At 40.8% G+C, this 25,512-nt stretch overlaps 1 protein-coding gene across 1 annotated transcript in view; it reads left to right on the top strand.

Moving 5' to 3' along the window:
* Positions 1-25,512, top strand: part of LOC138963311 (probable ATP-dependent RNA helicase DDX10) — a 76,895-nt gene that overhangs the window by 31,432 nt on the left and 19,951 nt on the right. The window contains exons 9-14 of the mRNA XM_070335373.1: positions 12,480-12,642; positions 13,233-13,317; positions 15,690-15,791; positions 16,225-16,312; positions 17,690-17,778; positions 20,010-20,553. Coding sequence (XP_070191474.1) covers positions 12,480-12,642; positions 13,233-13,317; positions 15,690-15,791; positions 16,225-16,312; positions 17,690-17,778; positions 20,010-20,553 — 1,071 coding nt within the window. The remainder of the gene's footprint in view (positions 1-12,479; positions 12,643-13,232; positions 13,318-15,689; positions 15,792-16,224; positions 16,313-17,689; positions 17,779-20,009; positions 20,554-25,512) is intronic.

The raw sequence follows: 25,512 nt of genomic DNA on the forward strand, positions 1-25,512 counted from the left end.
ACAACCAAGGGGTCATAGTACATGTGGTAGACAAACGTGTGATACCTTTTTCTACAACCAAGGGGTCATAGTACATGTGGTAGACAGTCTATTGTCACATGATTCATGTCATACAAAACGTGTGATACCTTTTTCTACAACCAAGGGGCCATAGTACATGTGGTAGACAGTCTATTGTCACATGATTCATGTCATACAAAACGTTTGATACCTTTTTCTACAACCAAGGGGTCATAGTACATGTGGTAGACAGTCTATTGTCACATGATTCATGTCACACCAAACGTTTGATACCTTTTTCTACAACCAAGGGGTCATAGTACATGTGGTAGACAGTCTATTGTCACATGATTCAACCCGTACGAAACGTTCTTATAAGAAATTGGACCCAATTTCATATAAGATTCTTATAAGAGTCTTGTATGACAATTTCATATATGTGGCTTATAGGTATTTTAAATGCAAATGAGGTAAATTCTTATAAGAAACTTATATGAATCATATATGAACCTATAACCTGAGCTCATATAGGTCTCTTATATGAATCTTATATTCTCTTATAAGAAAGCTATAGGTCTCTTATATGAAATGTTCATATATGAGACTTATAAGAATCTTATATGAAACCTACATCTCCCTTATAGGATTCTTATATGTCTCATATATGATATTTATATGTCTCATACCAGACACACGACCTTGACCTACATTTGTGTTTTCAAGGGAAATAACACCTGCTTAACCCAATTTAACTGTCTTGACTTTGAATTATAATGAATCCAACTGCAAAATACCTTTTGGTTCAGTATATATACATATCTTTACTGAAGTTGTGTTTATTTTGAGGGCAAAAACAAACAGATCTCTAAATCACTGGTCACAAGAAGAGGAGTAAGACATGCATTGTCCTCTTCAAATCCAATACTTTGAAATTTGAAATTATGAACAAGAAACAACAAACAAGTTACAGCCACAAATAATTTTCTTGAATATGCACAGCTGTCACAGTTTCTTGTTGCTTGAACCAAAGTAGTGCTGGTAAACATGATTTGATCACCTGATGCAGAACCAGAACTGTAAAGTAAAACAGATAATGGAGGGAAATTCTGGATTTTGAATAAAAACACAAACCTGTCAGTGTCAAGCTGTTGGGTTCAGGTTGGGCTGCCAGCCACCCACAAACATCAGCATGACATAAACATTCTCTTCACATATTCATACATCAAGTCCAATTATTTCTGTAAGAACTTTGCATTTTAGTCCTGCTCTTTCACTGATTTTCTGCTAAACATCTTCACAGAGCTGCTGTCACAAAGATGGCCGTTCAGTCAGGGGGAGATAATGCTCAAGGCAAACCATCCACTTCCTGTTCATATATGAAACATATATGAAAGCCAGTATTGCCAGTAATTCAGCATTGTCCAATATTTTTTCTAAGTCCTGAATTCTCCTATGCAGAAACTAAGTGATGATTCATATAAGAGTCATATAAGATTCATATAAGAAACATATAAGAGAACTATAGGTTTCTGGAAGTGCAGGTTCTCATATATGATTCATATATGATTCTTATATGAATTGGGGTCTTTTTCATATAAGAGACTTATAAGAAACCTATTCCTACAACTGACATACATAGCTTTTTACTTGTCATATATGAAACTTATATGTTTCTTATAAGAAACTTATAGGTTTCTTATATGTCTCTTATATGTTCATATATGTTCATTTCGTACGGGATGTCACACCAAAACGTTTGATACCTTTTTCTACAACCAAGGGGTCATAGTACATGTGGTAGACAGTCTATTGTCACATGATTCATGTCACACCAAACGTTTGATACCTTTTTCTACAACCAAGTTGTCATAGTACATGTGGTAGACAAACGTGTGATACCTTTTTCTACAACCAAGGGGCCATAGTACATGTGGTAGACAGTCTATTGTCACATGATTCATGTCACACCAAACGTTTGATACCTTTTTCTACAACCAAGGGGTCATAGTACATGTGGTAGACAGTCTATTGTCACATGATTCATGTCACACAAAACGTTTGATACCTTTTTCTACAACCAGGGGGCCATAGTACATGTGGTAGACAAACGTGTGATACCTTTTTCTACAACCAAGGGGCCATAGTACATGTGGTAGACAGTCTATTGTCACATGATTCATGTCACACAAAACGTTTGATACCTTTTTCTACAACCAAGGGGCCATAGTACATGTGGTAGACAGTCTATTGTCACATGATTCATGTCACACCAAAACGTGTGATACCTTTTTCTACAACCAAGGGGTCATAGTACATGTGGTAGACAGTCTATTGTCACATGATTCATGTCACACAAAACGTGTGATACCTTTTTCTACAACCAAGGGGCCATAGTACATGTGGTAGACAGTCTATTGTCACATGATTCATGTCACACAAAACGTTTGATACCTTTTTCTACAACCAAGGGGTCATAGTACATGTGGTAGACAGTCTATTGTCACATGATTCATGTCACACAAAACGTTTGATACCTTTTTCTACAACCAAGGGGCCATAGTACATGTGGTAGACAGTCTATTGTCACATGATTCATGTCACACCAAACGTTTGATACCTTTTTCTACAACCAAGGGGCCATAGTACATGTGGTAGACAGTCTATTGTCACATGATTCATGTCACACAAAACGTTTGATACCTTTTTCTACAACCAGGGGGCCATAGTACATGTGGTAGACAAACGTTTGATACCTTTTTCTACAACCAAGGGGTCATAGTACATGTGGTAGACAGTATATTGTCACATGATTCATGTCACACAAAACGTTTGATACCTTTTTCTACAACCAGGGGGCCATAGTACATGTGGTAGACAGTATATTGTCACATGATTCATGTCACACAAAACGTTTGATACCTTTTTCTACAACCAAGGGGTCATAGTACATGTGGTAGACAAACGTTTGATACCTTTTTCTACAACCAAGGGGTCATAGTACATGTGGTAGACAAACGTTTGATACCTTTTTCTACAACCAAGGGGCCATAGTACATGTGGTAGACAGTCTATTGTCACATGATTCATGTCACACCAAAACGTCTGATACCTTTTTCTACAACCAGGGGGTCATAGTACATGTGGTAGACAGTCTATTGTCACATGATTCATGTCACACAAAACGTGTGATACCTTTTTCTACAACCAAGGGGCCATAGTACATGTGGTAGACAGTCTATTGTCACATGATTCATGTCACACAAAACGTGTGATACCTTTTTCTACAACCAAGGGGTCATAGTACATGTGGTAGACAGTCTATTGTCACATGATTCATGTCATACAAAACGTTTGATACCTTTTTCTACAACCAAGGGGTCATAGTACATGTGGTAGACAGTCTATTGTCACATGATTCATGTCACACCAAACGTTTGATACCTTTTTCTACAACCAAGGGGTCATAGTACATGTGGTAGACAAACGTGTGATACCTTTTTCTACAACCAAGGGGTCATAGTACATGTGGTAGACAGTCTATTGTCACATGATTCATGTCATACAAAACGTGTGATACCTTTTTCTACAACCAAGGGGTCATAGTACATGTGGTAGACAAACGTGTGATACCTTTTTCTACAACCAAGGGGTCATAGTACATGTGGTAGACAGTCTATTGTCACATGATTCATGTCATACAAAACGTGTGATACCTTTTTCTACAACCAAGGGGCCATAGTACATGTGGTAGACAGTCTATTGTCACATGATTCATGTCATACAAAACGTTTGATACCTTTTTCTACAACCAAGGGGTCATAGTACATGTGGTAGACAGTCTATTGTCACATGATTCATGTCACACCAAACGTTTGATACCTTTTTCTACAACCAAGGGGTCATAGTACATGTGGTAGACAGTCTATTGTCACATGATTCATGTCACACCAAAACGTTTGATACCTTTTTCTACAACCAAGGGGTCATAGTACATGTGGTAGACAGTCTATTGTCACATGATTCATGTCACACCAAACGTTTGATACCTTTTTCTACAACCAAGGGGTCATAGTACATGTGGTAGACAAACGTGTGATACCTTTTTCTACAACCAAGGGGCCATAGTACATGTGGTAGACAGTCTATTGTCACATGATTCATGTCACACCAAACGTTTGATACCTTTTTCTACAACCAAGGGGTCATAGTACATGTGGTAGACAGTCTATTGTCACATGATTCATGTCACACAAAACGTTTGATACCTTTTTCTACAACCAGGGGGCCATAGTACATGTGGTAGACAAACGTGTGATACCTTTTTCTACAACCAAGGGGCCATAGTACATGTGGTAGACAGTCTATTGTCACATGATTCATGTCACACAAAACGTGTGATACCTTTTTCTACAACCAAGGGGCCATAGTACATGTGGTAGACAGTCTATTGTCACATGATTCATGTCACACAAAACGTTTGATACCTTTTTCTACAACCAGGGGGCCATAGTACATGTGGTAGACAAACGTGTGATACCTTTTTCTACAACCAAGGGGCCATAGTACATGTGGTAGACAGTCTATTGTCACATGATTCATGTCACACAAAACGTGTGATACCTTTTTCTACAACCAAGGGGCCATAGTACATGTGGTAGACAGTCTATTGTCACATGATTCATGTCACACAAAACGTTTGATACCTTTTATTACAACCAAGGGGCCATAGTACATGTGGTAGACAGTCTATTGTCACATGATTCATGTCACACCAAAACGTGTGATACCTTTTTCTACAACCAGGGGGTCATAGTACATGTGGTAGACAGTCTATTGTCACATGATTCATGTCACACAAAACGTGTGATACCTTTTTCTACAACCAAGGGGCCATAGTACATGTGGTAGACAGTCTATTGTCACATGATTCATGTCACACAAAACGTTTGATACCTTTTTCTACAACCAAGGGGTCATAGTACATGTGGTAGACAGTCTATTGTCACATGATTCATGTCACACCAAACGTTTGATACCTTTTTCTACAACTAAGGGATCATAGTACATGTGGTAGACAGTCTATTGTCACATGATTCATGTCATACAAAACGTTTGATACCTTTTTCTACAACCAAGGGGTCATAGTACATGTGGTAGACAGTCTATTGTCACATGATTCATGTCACACCAAACGTTTGATACCTTTTTCTACAACCAAGGGGCCATAGTACATGTGGTAGACAGTCTATTGTCACATGATTCATGTCACACAAAACGTTTGATACCTTTTTCTACAACCAGGGGGCCATAGTACATGTGGTAGACAGTATATTGTCACATGATTCATGTCACACAAAACGTGTGATACCTTTTTCTACAACCAGGGGGCCATAGTACATGTGGTAGACAGTCTATTGTCACATGATTCATGTCACACAAAACGTTTGATACCTTTTTCTACAACCAGGGGGCCATAGTACATGTGGTAGACAGTATATTGTCACATGATTCATGTCACACAAAACGTTTGATACCTTTTTCTACAACCAAGGGGTCATAGTACATGTGGTAGACAGTCTATTGTCACATGATTCATGTCACACAAAACGTTTGATACCTTTTTCTACAACCAAGGGGCCATAGTACATGTGGTAGACAGTCTATTGTCACATGATTCATGTCACACAAAACGTTTGATACCTTTTTCTACAACCAGGGGGTCATAGTACATGTGGTAGACAGTCTATTGTCACATGATTCATGTCATACAAAACGTTTGATACCTTTTTCTACAACCAGGGGGCCATAGTACATGTGGTAGACAAACGTGTGATACCTTTTTCTACAACCAAGGGGTCATAGTACATGTGGTAGACAAACGTGTGATACCTTTTTCTACAACCAAGGGGTCATAGTACATGTGGTAGACAAACGTGTGATACCTTTTTCTACAACCAAGGGGCCATAGTACATGTGGTAGACAAACGTGTGATACCTTTTTCTACAACCAAGGGGCCATAGTACATGTGGTAGACAAACGTGTGATACCTTTTTCTACAACCAAGGGGCCATAGTACATGTGGTAGACAAACGTGTGATACCTTTTTCTACAACCAAGGGGCCATAGTACATGTGGTAGACAAACGTGTGATACCTTTTTCTACAACCAAGGGGTCATAGTACATGTGGTAGACAAACGTTTGATACCTTTTTCTACAACCAAGGGGTCATAGTACATGTGGTAGACAAACGTTTGATACCTTTTTCTACAACCAAGGGGTCATAGTACATGTGGTAGACAAACGTGTGATACCTTTTTCTACAACCAAGGGGCCATAGTACATGTGGTAGACAAACGTGTGATACCTTTTTCTACAACCAAGGGGCCATAGTACATGTGGTAGACAAACGTGTGATACCTTTTTCTACAACCAAGGGGTCATAGTACATGTGGTAGACAAACGTTTGATACCTTTTTCTACAACCAAGGGGTCATAGTACATGTGGTAGACAGTCTATTGTCACATGATTCATGTCACACAAAACGTTTGATACCTTTTTCTACAACCAAGGGGCCATAGTACATGTGGTAGACAGTCTATTGTCACATGATTCATGTCACACAAAACGTTTGATACCTTTTTCTACAACCAGGGGGTCATAGTACATGTGGTAGACAGTCTATTGTCACATGATTCATGTCATACAAAACGTTTGATACCTTTTTCTACAACCAGGGGGCCATAGTACATGTGGTAGACAAACGTGTGATACCTTTTTCTACAACCAAGGGGTCATAGTACATGTGGTAGACAAACGTGTGATACCTTTTTCTACAACCAAGGGGCCATAGTACATGTGGTAGACAAACGTGTGATACCTTTTTCTACAACCAAGGGGCCATAGTACATGTGGTAGACAAACGTGTGATACCTTTTTCTACAACCAAGGGGTCATAGTACATGTGGTAGACAAACGTTTGATACCTTTTTCTACAACCAAGGGGTCATAGTACATGTGGTAGACAAACGTTTGATACCTTTTTCTACAACCAAGGGGTCATAGTACATGTGGTAGACAAACGCGTGATACCTTTTTCTACAACCAAGGGGCCATAGTACATGTGGTAGACAAACGTGTGATACCTTTTTCTACAACCAAGGGGCCATAGTACATGTGGTAGACAAACGTGTGATACCTTTTTCTACAACCAAGGGGTCATAGTACATGTGGTAGACAAACGTTTGATACCTTTTTCTACAACCAAGGGGTCATAGTACATGTGGTAGACAAACGTTTGATACCTTTTTCTACAACCAAGGGGTCATAGTACATGTGGTAGACAAACGTTTGATACCTTTTTCTACAACCAAGTGGTCATAGTACATGTGGTAGACAGTCTATTGTCACATGATTCATGTCACACCAAAACGTGTGATACCTTTTTCTACAACCAAGGGGCCATAGTACATGTGGTAGACAGTCTATTGTCACATGATTCATGTCACACAAAACGTTTGATACCTTTTTCTACAACCAGGGGGCCATAGTACATGTGGTAGACAGTCTATTGTCACATGATTCATGTCACACCAAAACGTTTGATACCTTTTTCTACAACCAAGGGGTCATAGTACATGTGGTAGACAGTCTATTGTCACATGATTCATGTCACACAAAACGTTTGATACCTTTTTCTACAACCAAGGGGCCATAGTACATGTGGTAGACAGTCTATTGTCACATGATTCATGTCACACAAAACGTTTGATACCTTTTTCTACAACCAGGGGGCCATAGTACATGTGGTAGACAGTCTATTGTCACATGATTCATGTCACACAAAACGTTTGATACCTTTTTCTACAACCAGGGGGCCATAGTACATGTGGTAGACAAACGTTTGATACCTTTTTCTACAACCAAGGGGCCATAGTACATGTGGTAGACAGTCTATTGTCACATGATTCATGTCACACAAAACGTTTGATACCTTTTTCTACAACCAGGGGGTCATAGTACATGTGGTAGACAAACGTGTGATACCTTTTTCTACAACCAAGGGGTCATAGTACATGTGGTAGACAAACGTTTGATACCTTTTTCTACAACCAAGGGGTCATAGTACATGTGGTAGACAGTCTATTGTCACATGATTCATGTCACACAAAACGTTTGATACCTTTTTCTACAACCAGGGGGTCATAGTACATGTGGTAGACAGTCTATTGTCACATGATTCATGTCACACAAAACGTTTGATACCTTTTTCTACAACCAGGGGGTCATAGTACATGTGGTAGACAGTCTATTGTCACATGATTCATGTCACACAAAACGTTTGATACCTTTTTCTACAACCAAGGGGTCATAGTACATGTGGTAGACAGTCTATTGTCACATGATTCATGTCACACAAAACGTTTGATACCTTTTTCTACAACCAAGGGGCCATAGTACATGTGGTAGACAGTCTATTGTCACATGATTCATGTCACACCAAAACGTTTGATACCTTTTTCTACAACCAAGGGGTCATAGTACATGTGGTAGACAGTCTATTGTCACATGATTCATGTCACACAAAACGTTTGATACCTTTTTCTACAACCAAGGGGCCATAGTACATGTGGTAGACAGTCTATTGTCACATGATTCATGTCACACAAAACGTTTGATACCTTTTTCTACAACCAGGGGGCCATAGTACATGTGGTAGACAGTCTATTGTCACATGATTCATGTCACACAAAACGTTTGATACCTTTTTCTACAACCAGGGGGCCATAGTACATGTGGTAGACAGTCTATTGTCACATGATTCATGTCACACAAAACGTTTGATACCTTTTTCTACAACCAAGGGGCCATAGTACATGTGGTAGACAGTCTATTGTCACATGATTCATGTCACACAAAACGTTTGATACCTTTTTCTACAACCAGGGGGTCATAGTACATGTGGTAGACAGTCTATTGTCACATGATTCATGTCACACAAAACGTTTGATACCTTTTTCTACAACCAGGGGGTCATAGTACATGTGGTAGACAGTCTATTGTCACATGATTCATGTCACACAAAACGTTTGATACCTTTTTCTACAACCAAGGGGTCATAGTACATGTGGTAGACAGTCTATTGTCACATGATTCATGTCACACAAAACGTTTGATACCTTTTTCTACAACCAAGGGGCCATAGTACATGTGGTAGACAGTCTATTGTCACATGATTCATGTCATACAAAACGTTTGATACCTTTTTCTACAACCAAGGGGCCATAGTACATGTGGTAGACAGTCTATTGTCACATGATTCATGTCACACAAAACGTTTGATACCTTTTTCTACAACCAAGGGGCCATAGTACATGTGGTAGACAGTCTATTGTCACATGATTCATGTCACACAAAACGTTTGATACCTTTTTCTACAACCAAGGGGTCATAGTACATGTGGTAGACAGTATATTGTCACATGATTCATGTCATACACATGGAATGTTCAACATACAGATGATCCTAACTGTTTTCATGGTTCAGACTCTGCCTGTAAGATTGATGTTTAGGTGAGGTTTGTGCACACGATGATGAATGATTCATATCATACACATGGAATGTTAAACATGAAGACGGTCCTAACTGTTTTCATGGTTCAGACTCTGCCTGTAAGATTGATGTTTAGGTGAGGTTTGTGCACACGATGATTCATGTCATACACATGGAATGTTAAACATGAAGACGGTCCTAACTGTTTTCATGGTTCAGACTCTGCCTGTAAGATTGATGTTTAGGTGAGGTTTGTGCACACGATGATTCATGTCATACACATGGAATGTTAAACATGAAGACGGTCCTGTTTTCATGGTTCAGACTCTGCCTGTAAGATTGATGTTTAGGTGAGGTTTGTGCACACGATGATGAATGATTCATATCATACACATGGAATGTTAAACATGAAGACGGTTTGTAAGTGAGGTTCGTGCCCACTATCATGAATGATTCATATCATACACAGGGAATGTTAAACATAAGATGGTTTGCAGGTGAGGTTTGTGGACACGGTCATGAATGATTCATATTGTAACAGATGAGACTTTAACCTGAACATTTGCAGATCTAACTTTCGTAATGAGAAACATGTGATACAGATCTAAAAGTGTTCTTCGTCGACGTATGTGAAGGAACTCTTATTTCAAGGTCGACAATGACTGGAAGACTTGTGGACAAATGTCATGATATTAACTGTGTTAAAATGTACTTACCAGAAAACCACTGCACAGTTCGTAGCAGGATACTTTCGTTGACCAGTTCATTTGGTTTTTATTCGGAATCGCGTTTGTATCATGAGAACGCGATCGATACGAACACAATAGAACATAATCTTCTCTTGGACGACGCCATTTTAGATGACGTGTTGCACGACGCCATTTTAGATGACGTGTTGGACGACGCCATTTTAGATGACGTGTTGGACGACGCCATTTTAGATGACGTGTTGGACGACGCCATTTTAGATGACGTGTTGGACGACGCCATTTTAGATGACGTGTTGGACGACGCCATTTTAGATGACGTGTTGGACGACGCCATTTTAGATGACGTGTTGGACGACGCCATTTTAGATGACGTGTTGGACGACGCCATTTTAGATGACGTGTTGGACGACGCCATTTTAGATGACGTGTTGGACGACGCCATTTTAGATGACGTGTTGGACGACGCCATTTTAGATGACGTGTTGGACGACGCCATTTTAGATGACGTGTTGGACGACGCCATTTTAGATGACGTGTTGGACGACGCCATTTTAGATGACGTGTTGGACGACGCCATTTTAGATGACGTGTTGGACGACGCCATTTTAGATGACGTGTTGGACGACGCCATTTTAGATGACGTGTTGGACGACGCCATTTTAGATGACGTGTTGGACGACGCCATTTTAGATGACGTGTTGGACGACGCCATTTTAGATGACGTGTTGCACGAGATCTCATCGGGAAAGAACGATGAATGATTGTTGTTTTATACAATGTGCATGTAATTATTACTGTATGCATTTTAGAATTGATTCATTATTGATAAGATAATGAATGAATGAAAGGAAATAGAGATTTAGTTTGGTAAGATAAATTGTTTGTACGTTGTTAGAGGTTACCTAGAGAAACGTAAACAAACACTTTCGATCGCCTTGACTCTAAGACGATCGCCTTGACTCTAAGACGATCGCCTTGACTCTAAGACGATCGAGAGTGTCGGTTCGTACGTTGCTAAAGGTACGAGACAAACCAGACGAGCAAAGAGAAGAAAGGTATGTTGTGTATGTTGTTAGGACAGGTATTAGGGTAACGTAGACAAATAGGGGAGATCGTTATAGACGATCGAAACGTTAGTGGTAGCTACAGGTAACAGGTAAACAAACAAGGAAGAGGATAAATAGAGAAGGGAAAGGAGAAATCGGGGCTATGTGAGATGATCCTGGTGATTTATACGGGGTCTATGCGGCTATGCTAGGTTTTATGCTTATGGTCTTCGAGAACGCCTTCTTCTGGGTTCGGAGCAGATTAACGGACAGAGGGAAATTCGGAGCAGATTAACGGACAGAGGGAAATTCGGAGCAGATTAACGGACAGAGGGAAATTCGGAGCAGATTAACGGACAGAGGGAAATTCGGAGCAGATTAACGGACAGAGGGAAATTCGGAGCAGATTAACGGACAGAGGGAAATTCGGAGCAGTTTAACGGACAGAAGATAATTCGGAGCAGTTTAATGGACAGAAGATAATTCGGAGCAGTTTAATGGACAGAAGATAATTTGGAGCAGTTTAATGGACAGAAGATAATTCGGAGCAGTTTAATGGACAGAAGATAATTCGGAGCAGTTTAATGGACAGAAGATAATTCGGAGCAGTTTAATGGACAGAAGATAATTCGGAGCAGTTTAACAGGCAGAAGAAAATCCGGAGCAGTTTAATGGACAGAAGATAATTCGAGCATAAGATGAAGTTTTAGCAGTGTAACGATGTGGGCGGTCAACTGACGTTTTCTTGGTTGATTCATTACCAGAGATAGTGTATGTCATTCTTACTTTATGTGTGAATGAATGTTGCCCTGAGATATGAATTTATTGCCATGAGATAATCAGATAATTAAATCTGAGTCTTGAAACCTACAACAATTTGTGTTTTCTTTCATTCATCATCATCACTAACATTAATTTTAGCTGTTAATCATACACAGGGAATGTTCAACATCATATCAATATCATACACAGGGAATGTTCAACATCATATCAATATCATACACAGGGAATGTTCAACATCATATCAATATCATACACAGGGAATGTTCAACATCATATCAATATCATACACAGGGAATGTTCAACATCATATCAATATCATACACAGGGAATGTTCAACATCATATCAATATCATACACAGGGAATGTTCAACATAAGGATGGTTTGCAGGTGAGGTTCGTGCACACGATCATGAAGCGTGAGCGGCCAGGCATGACTGTGTTACACCTGCACGGGGGGCTGAACCAGCTGAGGCGTATCGAGGTGTACCGGGAGTTTTGTCAGAAACAACACGTCATCCTTATCGCCACGGACGTTGCATGCCGTGGGCTGGGTGAGTCTTAGGTCCAGCACCATTGTCATTTTCTGCGGACATAACGCCAAAACTTCTTTCAATTCACTTATGTCCCATTGTTTCTTCACCTCACCTCACCTACGCCTGTGACCCTGTCTGGGGTATAGGCCGCCAATCAGCTCCCTCCCATTGTTTCTTAGATCTTTGAAATAATCACAAACTTTGCCATTTACTAGTTCCTTTGAATCTTGTTTATTGCATTGTTATTGTTACCAGGGCAGTGAACAGCGTTCATAGCACTCTATAGATTTCAGCGTTCATGGCACTCTGTAGATGTCAGCGTTCATGGCACTCTATAGATGTCAGCGTTCATGGCACTCTGTAGATGTCAGCGTTCATGGCACTCTATAGATGTCAGCGTTCATGGCACTCTATAGATGTCAGCGTTCATGGCACTCGATAGATGTCAGCGTTCATGGCACTCTATAGATGTCAGCGTTCATGGCACTCTGTAGATGTCAGCGTTCATGGCACTCTATAGATGTCAGCGTTCATGGCACTCTATAGATGTCAGCGTTCATGGCACTCTATTGATGTTTATCACACTTGTGGTGTTTGTGTGTGTGCAGACTTTCCCAACGTGAACTGGGTCGTACAGCTTGACTGTCCCACGGACGCTGCTACCTACATTCATAGGGCTGGTCGCACTGCTAGGTTTGTGTGTGTGTGTGTGTGTGTGTGTGTGTGTGTGTGCGAGAGAGAAAGGAGGGGCTTATATCTGTGAAAACAGGAAAATGATGTGTGTTTTTGTTTGTTTATGTGTTTGTTACAGGCATGGGAATGGTCCGCGGATCCACTAATTTCAGCGGTTTTCGTGAGGAGTTTCAGCGGGGGGGAAAAAATTCAGCGGGGGAAAAAAAAAATCCCTCAAAAATCGTATATGAGGTTTTTATTCTCAAATGGTCGGGTGTCTTCAAATGGCACAGGCCACTATCCGGAACTGACGGTCTTGGCTGTCCCACGTGATATGAAACAGACGTTCACGCAACATCCGCTGCATGTGGTTTACTTGTCCGAGACAAAGACGCGTCTCTTGTGTTCGATTTGAAAGAAAACTTCATGTCTTCGGTATCGAATATTGTTCGACGCGGCCAGGATTATGACGAAAAAGGTGTGGTTAACCAGTGGAAATGGGATTGGGTTTCCAAAGAGGTTAAAGTTGGTGACAAGCAAGAGCGGATCGGTGAACACATACGAAAAGTCGACACGCCCGGTCAAGCAAGATGCACCCTTTGTGACAGAGAAATTGTGTACAGCAATTGTGGTTTCATTGCCCTCAGCGAGCATCTACTAACGAAAAGTGTTTTTTTTGGTTTTTTATCATTGTATTATTAATTCCCTTTGATTCAATACCTGGAATAAGAGAAAGTTAAAGATGAGCTGGATCCTATCACATGTTTCCTCGTGGGTTTGACAAGTATGATTGAGAGTGAGAGCAGTCAGTGAATGTTTGCAAGAAAGTCATAAAGTATGCACAATCCTTTGTTCAGAATTTTTAAAACTTAAAGTTGCAGCTAAAACACCTGCATATTTATGTGAAATTAAATGCTAAACTTTGTCCCAAATACCCCTCAGATTGCATAGATTTTGATCTTTAAAAATTTGTTTTCCCTGTTTTTGGATCCCTCTCCTGTTTTCAGCTGACTTTTTATTCAGCCATTCCCATGCCTGTTGTTAGGACACTGATAATATATGGAGAAGAACAGTGTGGCCATGTAGACACACCCACTTGCCATGTAGACACACCCACTTGCAATATATGGAGAAGAACAGTGTGGCCATGTAGACACACCCACTTGCCATGTAGACACACCCACTTGCAATATATGGAGAAGAACAGTGTGGCCATGTAGACACACCCACTTGCCATGTAGACACACCCACTTGCAATATATGGAGAAGAACAGTGTGGTCATGTAGACACACCCACTTGCCATGTAGACACACCCACTTGCCATGTAGACACACCTACTTGCCATATAGACACACCCACTTGCCATGTAGACACACCCACTGGCCATGTAGACACAGCCACTGGCCATGTAGACACACCCACTGGCCATGTAGACACACCCACTTGCCATGTAGACACACCCACTTGCCATGTAGACACACCCACTTGCCATGTAGACACACCCACTTGCCATGTAGACACACCCACTTGCGTTCACTGTGTTGTGTCTGTGTATTAATTTTAAAGTCTCTATTTTTAATAACTTATTGGTTGGCTTCTCACTGGTCAGACATGTCATGTCTTGTTTCTCATTGGTCATGTCTTGTTTCTCATTGGTCATGTCTTGTTTTTCACTGTTCATGTCTTGTTTCTCACTGGTCATGTCTTGTTTTTCACTGTTCATGTCTTGTTTCTCACTGGTCATGTCTTGTTTTTCACTGTTCATGTCTTGTTTTTCACTGTTCATGTCTTGTTTTTCACTGTTCATGTCTTGTTTCTCACTGTTCATGTCTTGTTTCTCACTGTTCATGTCTTGTTTTTCACTGTTCATGTCTTGTTTTTCACTGTTCATGTCTTGTTTTTCACTGTTCATGTCTTGTTTCTCACTGTTCATGTCTTGTTTCTCACTGGTCATGTCTTGTTTCTCACTGTTCATGTCTTGTTTCTCACTGGTCATGTCTTGTTTCTCACTGTTCATGTCTTGTTTCTCACTGGTCATGTCTTGTTTATCATTGGTCATGTCTTGTTTTTCACTGTTCATGTCTTGTTTCTCACTGGTCATGTCTTGTTTTTCACTGGTCATGTCTTGTTTCTCATTGGTCATGTCTTGTTTCTCACTGGTCATGTCTTGTTTCTCATTGGTCAGATGTGTCATGTCTTGTTTCTCACAGGTCATGTCTTGTTTATCATTGGTCATGTCTTGTTTTTCACTGTTCATGTCTTGTTTCTCACTGGTCATGTCTTGTTTTTCACTGGTCATGTCTTGTTTCTCATTGGTCATGTCTTGTTTCTCACTGGTCATGTCTTGTTTCTCATTGGTCAGATGTGTCATGTCTTGTTTCACACTGTTCAGGTTTGAGCGTAACGGCCAGGCCTTGCTGGTCCTACTGCCGTCAGAAGAGGAAAACATGGTGCAGGAACTGAGGGCCAGGAAAATCCCCATCGAGAACATCAGGTACTGCCGCTCTCAGGGGGGGCATGTTGTGTGCTGCTCTCGGGGGAGGGGGGGGGGGGGGTGGTAGATAGGTTATGTCCCGCTCACAGTGACTGGATGTTATGTGCAAGGAAACAGACTACACCACAAGACTGTGGGATCATTGTACGAAAGTTTTCCTTGAAAGTATGCAATGCTTGAAGTCAAGTCTTTGCAATGACAATGTGAACACTTGTGTGTATCTCTCTCTTTGTGAAGACTTTTTTGTGTCATTTTTGCTTCGTTTGACTTTTTGTGATGTGCGAGTGTGTGTATACATGCCAAAGCTGCTTGTGTGTATGACAGATTATGCCCTTCATGCGCCTTTGTCAATGTTCTAGAAGAAGTAATACATGGTGTGATGCGCCTTTGTCAATGTTCTAGAAGAAGTAATACATGGTGTGATGCGTTTCAGGGTGAACAACAGGTTTCAGTATGACATCACTGGCAGCACGGCGGCAGCGTGCGCTGAGAACAAGGAACTCAAGGACATGGCGGAGAGGGTGAGTTGTGTGTCGTCATGGTGATGGGTAAATAATGTACTGAGAACGAGGAACTCAAGGACATGGCAGAGAGGGTGAGTTGTGTGTCGTCATGGTGATGGGTAAATACTGTACTGAGAACAAGGAACTCAAGGACATGGCCGAGAGGGTGAATTGTCTGTCGTCATGGTGATGGGTAAATAATGTACTGAGAACGAGGAACTCAAGGACATGGCAGAGAGGGTGAGTTGTCTGTCGTCATGGTGATGGGTAAATAATGTACTGAGAACAAGGAACTCAAGGACATGGCAGAGAGGGTGAGTTGTGTGTCGTCATGGTGATGGGTAAATAATGTACTGAGAACAAGGAACTCAAGGACATGGCAGAGAGGGTGAGTTGTGTGTCGTCATGGTGATGGGTAAATAATGTACTGAGAACAAGGAACTCAAGGACATGGCCGAGAGGGTGAATTGTCTGTCGTCATGGTGATGGGTAAATAATGTACTGAGAACAAGGAACTCAAGGACATGGCCGAGAGGGTGAATTGTCTGTCGTCATGGTGATGGGTAAATAATGTACTGAGAACAAGGAACTTAAGGACATGGCGGAGAGGGTGAGTTGTGTGTCGTCATGGTGATGGGTCGTCTGTCGTCATGGGAGATGGGTAAATAATGTATGTGTTACTTCTGACATGGGACAGAGAGGGTGAGTCGTCTGTCGTCATGCAACTTGGTCATGGGAGATGGGTAAATAATGTTTGTGTTTCTTATGACATAGGACAGAGAGGGTGAGTCGTCTGTCGTCATGCAACTTGGTCATGGGAGATGGGTAAATAATGTTTGTGTTTCTTATGACATAGGACAGAGAGGGTGAGTCGTCATGGTGATGGGTAAATAATGTTTGTGTTTCTTATGACATAGGACAGAGAGGGTGAGTCGTCATGGTGATGGGTAAATAATGTTTGTGTTTCATATGACATAGGACAGAGAGGGTGAGTCGTCATGGTGATGGGTAAATAATGTTTGTGTTTCTTATGACATAGGACAGAGAGGGTGAGTCGTCATGGTGATGGGTAAATAATGTTTGTGTTTCTCATGACATAGGACAGAGAGGGTGAGTCGTCATGGTGATGGGTAAATAATGTTTGTGTTTCTTATGACATAGGACAGAGAGGGTGAGTCGTCATGGTGATGGGTAAATAATGTTTGTGTTTCTTATGACATAGGACAGAGAGGGTGAGTCGTCATGGTGATGGGTAAATAATGTTTGTGTTTCTTATGACATAGGAAAGAGAGGATGTTTCGTTCAGTCTCAAATTAAACATTCTGTAAACTTACCATGTTTGTTTTGTATGCTGAATTCGGTGTCTAATTTTTAATTTATGTGTGTGTGTTTCAGGCGTACAGAAGCTACATCTTCAGCATTTCCACCATGAAAAACAAGAAGGTGTTCGACGTCAGTAAGATCGACCTGGAAGAGTTTGCAAAGTAAGTCACCTGTTATCTAACAAAGCAAGGTAAGTCACCTGTTATCTAACAAAGCAAGGTAAGTCACCTGTTATCTAACAAAGCAAAGTAAGTCACCTGTTATCTAACAAAGCAAGGTAAGTCACCTGTTATCTAACAAAGCAAGGTAAGTCACCTGTTATCTAACAAAGCAAGGTAAGTCACCTGTTATCTAACAAAGCAAAGTAAGTCGCCTGTTATCTAACAAAGCAAGGTAAGTCACCTGTTATCTAACAAAGCAAGGTAAGTCACCTGTTATCTAACAAAGCAAGGTAAGTCACCTGTTATCTAACAAAGCAAGGTAAGTCACCTGTTATCTAACAAAGCAAGGTAAGTCACCTGTTATCTAACAAAGCAAGGTAAGTCACCTGTTATCTAACAAAGCAAGGTAAGTCACCTGTTATCTAATAAAGCAAGGTAAGTCACCTGTTATCTAACAAAGCAAGGTAAGTCACCTGTTATCTAACAAAGCAAAGTAAGTCGCCTGTTATCTAACAAAGCAAGGTAAGTCACCTGTTATCTAACAAAGCAAGGTAAGTCACCTGTTATCTAACAAAGCAAGGTAAGTCACCTGTTATCTAACAAAGCAAGGTAAGTCACCTGTTGTCTAATAAAGCAGGACAACCAGAAAAAAAGAACAAGTCGCGTAAGGCGAAATTACTACATTTAGCCAAGCTGTGGAACTCACAGAATGAAACTGAACGCACTGCATTTTTTCACAATGACCGTAGTCCGCCGCTAGTGCAAAACGGAGTGAAACTGACGAGCCTGTTTAGCGTGGTAGTGGTTTCGCTGTGCTGCATAGCACGCTTTTCTGTGCCTCTCTTCGTTTGAACTTTCTGAGCGTGTTTTTAATCCAAACATATCATATCTATATGTTTTTGGAATCAGAAGCCGACAAGGAATAAGATGAAATTGTTTTTAAATCGATTTCGGAAATTTAATTTTGATCATAATTTTTATATTTTCAGAGCTTGTTTTTAATCCAAATATAACATATTTATATATTTTTGGAATCAGGAAATGATGTAGAATAAGATGAACGTAAATTTGGATCGTTTTATATAAAAACATTTTTTTTAAATTTTCAGATTTAGGGTTAAAGTCATTAATTAATTTTTAAGCCACCAAGCTGAAATGCAATACCGAAGTCCGGCCTTTGTCGAAGATTGCTGTTCAAAAATTTCAATCAATTTGATTGAAAAATGAGGGTGTGACAGTGCCGCCTCAACTTTTACAAAAAGCTGGATATGACATCATCAAAGACATTTATCGAAAAAATGAAAAAAACGTCTGGGGATACCATACCCAGGAACTCTCATGTAAAATTTCATAAAGATCGGTCCAGTAGTTTACTCTGAATCGCTCTACACACACACACACAGACACACACACACACACACATACACCACGACCCTCGTCTCGATTAAAAGAAACAAGTCGCGTAAGGCGAAATTACTACATTTAGTCATGCTGTCAAACTCACGGAATGAAACTAAACGCACTGTATTTTTTTCACCAAGACAGTACAGCTTCGTCAATCCCCGCGAGAAGGAAATTGCTCACCTCCCACGTGCAAAACGCAGTGATATGCACACGCCAGAATAGCGCGACTTTTTTCTATATTCGTGTTAACTTTCTGAGCTGGTTTTGAATACTAAATGTAAAAAGGATGAAGACACAAAGAAAGAAATGTTTTAAAGATAACGTCATTTTACATTAAGTAGTGGTGTTCATAAAGATAAAGTCATTGTACATTAAGTAGTGGTGTTCATAAAGAGAACGTCATTTTACATTAAGTAGTGGTGTTCATAAAGAGAACTTCATTTTACATTAAGTAGGGGTGTTCATAAAGAGAACGTCATTTTACATTAAGTAGTGGCATTCATGAACTTGCTTATGAAAATAAGCAAGTAGCTTCATGCATGAACATTTTCACAGAACGACAGACTTTTTTTCTATCACAGGATGCATTGGAGTGTACAGCTGTTTTGTTTGGATAGTGTGGCAAGGTTTGTGATTGGCGTCATCACTGATGTACAATTTTATTCAAGTACACACACCAACGAAAGAATCTGTAGATGTTGACTAACTTACTGAAATCATAAAAACAGGGTCTACTTCATCCATACCAGCGTCTTGTGAGTTTTCCATCCCTGAGATCCTCCAGAAAAGGAACTCTTTTTTTACATTGTTAATTGTTGTGTTGTCAGGTCGCTGGGTCTGTTCCTGCCGCCAAGACTGCGATTCCTGGAGAAGCAACAGAAGGCAAAAGCAGAGAAAGCGCAGAAACAGAAATCTGCTGACAACGGACAGAAAGCCAAACCGCCAACAGATGACACAAGTGACAATGATGAAGACGATGACGACTCATCTGATGGCAGCAGTGACGATTCTAGCTCTGAGAGTGATGGCAGCAGTGATGAAAGTGATGACGACGACAGTGATGAAAGTGATGACGACGACAGTGAGGAAAGCAGCAGTGCAATGAGAGACAGTGGTAAAAAGAAATCACAGAAACGAGTGAAAGTAAAACCTGAAGAGAAACCCTCCAAGGCTGGGAGTGATGACAGTGATGATAACGATGATGATGACACTGACGATGATGATGATGAAGAGGAGTCAAGCCACGGAGACGGTGTGAAAGAAGCTGTGACAAATCCCAAAAGCAAGCCTGTGTTTAACCTCGGTGATGACAGTGACGACGATGCAGAGGACTTGTTCACTGTCAAAAGGACGTTGATGCCCCTCAGAGTGGTAGGGAACAGTGGAGTTTTGGTTTGTGTGTGTGTGTGTGTGTGTGTGTGTGTGTCTGTGTGTGTGTGTGATGACAGTGACGACGATGCAGAGATAGTGATCGTGTGTGTGTGTGTGTACGTGTGTGTGTGTCAGCTTGCCGCATGTGTACGTGTGTGTGTGTTTGAGTGTGTGTGTGTGTGTGTATGTGTCAGCTTGCCGCGTGTGTACGTGTGTGTGTGTTTGAGTGTGTATGTGTTAGCTTGCCTCGTGTGTGTGTGTTTGAGTGTGTGTGTGTGTGTGTGTATGTGTTAGCTTGCCGCGTGTGTACGTGTGTGTGTGTGTGTGTGTGTATGTGTTAGCTTGCCGCGTGTGTACGTGTGTGTGTGTTTGAGTGTGTGTGTGTGTGTGTCAGCTTGCCGCGTGTGTACGTGTGTGTGTGTTTGAGTGTGTGTGTCTGTGTGTGTGTGTCAGCTTGCCGCATGTGTACGTGTGTGTGTGTTTGAGTGTGTGTGTGTGTGTATGTGTTAGCTTGCCGCGTGTGTATGTGTGTGAATTAGTCGGGTTGAGACGAGGAAAAATAAGACAACTGTTCGGAGGGAAAGTTAACACAGGATTGATATTTATATGTCTCTATTGTAATATTTATTTATAAATCGATATATCTTCATAAAAATAGAGTAATCCTACAAAAGAGATAGAGAGAGAGACAGAGAGAGAGACAGAGAGAGAGAGAGAGAAAGAGAGAGAGAGAAGGAAGCTTCTGCCAAAGGGACTGTAAACACAAAACAAGACTTGTAAGAAGAAGAGGGAAAGTAAAGTTGAACAAGTCGCGTAAGGCGAAATTACAACATTTAGTCAATCTGTCGAACCCACAGAATAAAACTGAACGCAATGCAGTTTTTTCACCAAGACAAAACCGCTTCGTCAATCCACGCGGCAAGGAAGTCGCTCAATTTTTTCCGTGTGACACGAAGTGAAACTGACATGCAAGAATAGCGAAATAGCGTACTGCGGTAAGCAGGGAAGCACGCTTTTCTGTATTCTTTTTAACTTTCTGAGCTTGTTTCCAATACAATATATTATATTTATATGTTTTTGGAATCAGGAAATGATAAGGAATAAGATAAAATCATTTTTGGATTGATTTCTTAAATAATAATCGAAGTACTAATTAACCTATTTTCGTTAATTGTGATCACATTTTAAGAGTAAACCTGACATATGTATATATTTTTAGATTCAAAGTTTGATGAAGAATACGATGCAATCAATTTTAAATCTGTTTGCGAAAATTCGATTTTAATGACAACTTTAATGAGCAAACTCATTAATTAATTTTTAAGCCTGCAAGCTAAAATGCAATACCAGAGTCCGGGCTTCGTCGAAGATTACTTGAACAAAATTTAAACCAAATTGGTTGAAAAATGAGAGCGTGACAGTGCCGCCTCAACTTTCACAAAAAGCCAGATATGACGTCATCAAAGATATTTATCCAAAAACTGAAAAAAATGTCTGGAGATATAATACTCAGGAACTCTCATGTTAAGTTTCATAAAGATCGGTCCAGTAGTTTCTCAGGAACTCTCATGTTAAGTTTCATAAAGATCGGTCCAGTAGTTTCTCAGGAACTCTCATGTTAAGTTTCATAAAGATCGGTCCAGTAGTTTCTCAGGAACTCTCATGTTAAGTTTCATAAAGATCGGTCCAGTAGTTTCTCAGGAACTCTCATGTTAAGTTTCATAAAGATCGGTCCAGTAGTTTCTCAGGAACTCTCATGTTAAGTTTCATAAAGATCGGTCCAGTAGTTTCTCAGGAACTCTCATGTTAAGTTTCATAAAGATCGGTCCAGTAGTTTCTCAGGAACTCTCATGTTAAGTTTCATAAAGATCGGTCCAGTAGTTTCTCAGGAACTCTCATGTTAAGTTTCATAAAGATCGGTCCAGTAGTTTCTCAGGAACTCTCATGTTAAGTTTCATAAAGATCGGTCCAGTAGTTTCTCAGGAACTCTCATGTTAAGTTTCATAAAGATCGGTCCAGTAGTTTCTCAGGAACTCTCATGTTAAGTTTCATAAAGATCGGTCCAGTAGTTTCTCAGGAACTCTCATGTTAAGTTTCATAAAGATCGGTCCAGTAGTTTCTCAGGAACTCTCATGTTAAGTTTCATAAAGATCGGTCCAGTAGTTTCTCACAATCGCGTTATACATGTTAAGTTTCATAAAGATCGGTCCAGTAGTTTCTCACAATCGCGTTATACATGTTAGGCGCGTTTGATCGATCTGCGCGATCGCGTGACAAACGCGCACACATCGATCGCGTGACAAACGCGCACACATCGATCGCGTGACAAACGCGCACACATCGATCCATGTGTGCGCGTTTGACCGATACAAAGAATACAAGAATCGTTAAAACGCGCAGCTCTTATATACTTGCGCATTTGAACGATCCGTCTCACAAATCACCATACTACGCACACACACGTCTGTTGGCAATGACCGGAAGTTATGACCGGAAGTAGGCCTAGCTATAAGTGTCTAAACAACAATCTGTAGGACATTTAAAACAAGTCGCGTAAGGCGAAAATACAATATTTAGTCAAGTAGCTGTCGAACTCACAGAATGAAACTGAATGCAACGCAACGCAGCAAGACCGTATACTCGTAGCATCGTCACTCCACCGCCCGTGGCAAAGGCAGTGCCCGTGGAATTGACAAGAAGAGCGGGGTATTCGTTGCGCTGAGAAGGATAGCACGCTTTTCTGTACCTCTCTTCGTTTTAACTTTCTGAGCGTGTTTTTAATCCAAACATATCATATCTATATGTTTTTGGAATCAGGAACCAACAAGGAATAAGATGAAAGTGTTTTTAAATTGATTTTGAAAAAAAAAATTGATAATAATTTTTATATATTTAATTTTCAGAGCTTGTTTTTAATACGAATATAACATATTTATATGTTTTTGGAATCAGCAAATGATGGAGAATAAGATAAACGTAAGTTTGGATCGTTTTATAAATTTTTATTTTTTTTTACAATTTTCAGATTTTTAATGACCGAAGTCATTAATTAATTTTTAAGCCACCAAGCTGAAATGCAATACCGAAGTCCGGGCTTTGTCGAAGATTACTTGACCAAAATTTCAACCAATTTGGTTGAAAAATGAGGGCGTGACAGTGCCGCCTCAACTTTCACGAAAAGCCGGATATGACGTCATCAAAGACATTTATCAAAAAAATGAAAAAAACGTATGGGGATTTCATACCCAGGAACTCTCATGTCAAATTTCATAAAGATCGGTCCAGTAGTTTAGTCTGAATCGCTCTACACACACACACAGACACACAGACACACAGACACACGCACATACACCACGACCCTCGTTTCGATTCCCCCTCGATGTTAAAATATTTAGTCAAAACTTGACTAAATATAAAAAGAAGAAAAAATGGATTATATTGTACCAAACACCTAGACTACCTCAGAGACATCACATCACAGGTATATATGCGTCGAGGTTGCACCTGATCATCCATTTCACATGTATTAGCTCATTGAGTGTTTAATTGTCCTTTAATAGCAAATGATTTAATTAAAAGTTCAGCTGTTTTCATGAGATGTCAGAGGAATGGACAGAGATGAGGAAGGAGGGATTGGGGGGAGAGACTAAGAGAGAGAGAGATTGAGCGACTAAGAGAGAGAGAGAGAGAGAGAGAGAGAGAGAGAGAGAGAGAGAGAAAGTGTGTGTGAGAGAGAGAGAGAGAGAGAGAAGAGAGAGAGCAGAGACTGAGGAGAGAGACAGAGAAGAGAGAGAGACTGAAACTAAGAGAGAGAGAGAGACAGAGACAGAGAGAGAGAGAGAGAGCCTGAGAGACTGAGCGACTAAGAGAGAGAGAGAGAGAGAGAGAGAAAGTGTGTGTGTGAGAGAGAGAGAGAGAGAGAGAGAGAGAGAGAGAGAGAGAGAAGAGAGAGAGCAGAGACTGAGGAGAGAGACAGAGAAGAGAGAGAGACTGAAACTAAGAGAGAGAGAGAGAGACAGAGAGAGACAGAGAGAGAGAGAGCCTGAGAGACTGAGCGACTAAGAGAGAGAGAGAGAGAGAGAGAGAGAGAGAGAGAGAGAGAGAGAGAGAGAGAAAGTGTGTGTGAGAGAGAGAGAGAGAGAGAGAGAGAGAGCAGAGAGAGAGAAGAGAGAGAGCAGAGACTGAGGAGAGAGACAGAAGAGAGAGAGACTGAAACTAAGAGAGAGAGAGAGACAGAGAGAGAGAGAGAGAGCCTGAGAGATTGAGCGACTAAGAGAGAGAGAGAGAGAGAGAGAGAGAGAGAGAGAGAGAGAGAGAGAGAGAAAGTGTGTGTGAGAGAGAGAGAGAGAAGAGAGAGAGCAGATACTGAGGAGAGACAGAGAAGAGAGAGAGACTGAAACTAAGAGAGAGAGAGAGAGAGACAGAGAGAGAGAGAGAGAGAGCCTGAGAGACTGAGCGACTAAGAGAGAGAGAGAGAGAGAGAGAGAGAGAGAGAGAGAGAGAGAGAAAGAGAGAGAAAGAGAGACTAAGAGTCTGGAGAGAGAGAGAGAGAGAGAAGAGAGAGCGATAGAGAGAGAGAGGAGAGAGAGCCTAGAGAGAAGAGAGAGAGAGAGAGACTGAGAGACTAAGAGAGAGACAGAGAGAGAGAGAGAGACTGAGAGACTAAGAGATGTGTGTGTGTGGTAGGGACTTACTTTGTGACAGATCGTCCAAATGCGCAAGTATAAGACTAGAGCTGCGCATTTTAACGATTCTTGTATTCTTTGTAGCCTATTCTTTGCATCGATCAAATGCGCACACATCGATCGATGTGTGCGCGTTTGATTGATCCACCAAACGCGCAGCGCGATCGCGCAGATCGATCAAACGCGCCTAACATACACACACACACACACCACACCCTCGTCTCGATTCCCCGTCTATGTTAAAACATTTAGTCAAATGTAAAAAAAAAAAAAA

This window comes from Littorina saxatilis, linkage group LG3 (assembly GCF_037325665.1).
Source record: "Littorina saxatilis isolate snail1 linkage group LG3, US_GU_Lsax_2.0, whole genome shotgun sequence".
In the NCBI taxonomy this organism is placed as follows: Eukaryota; Metazoa; Mollusca; class Gastropoda; order Littorinimorpha; family Littorinidae; genus Littorina; species Littorina saxatilis.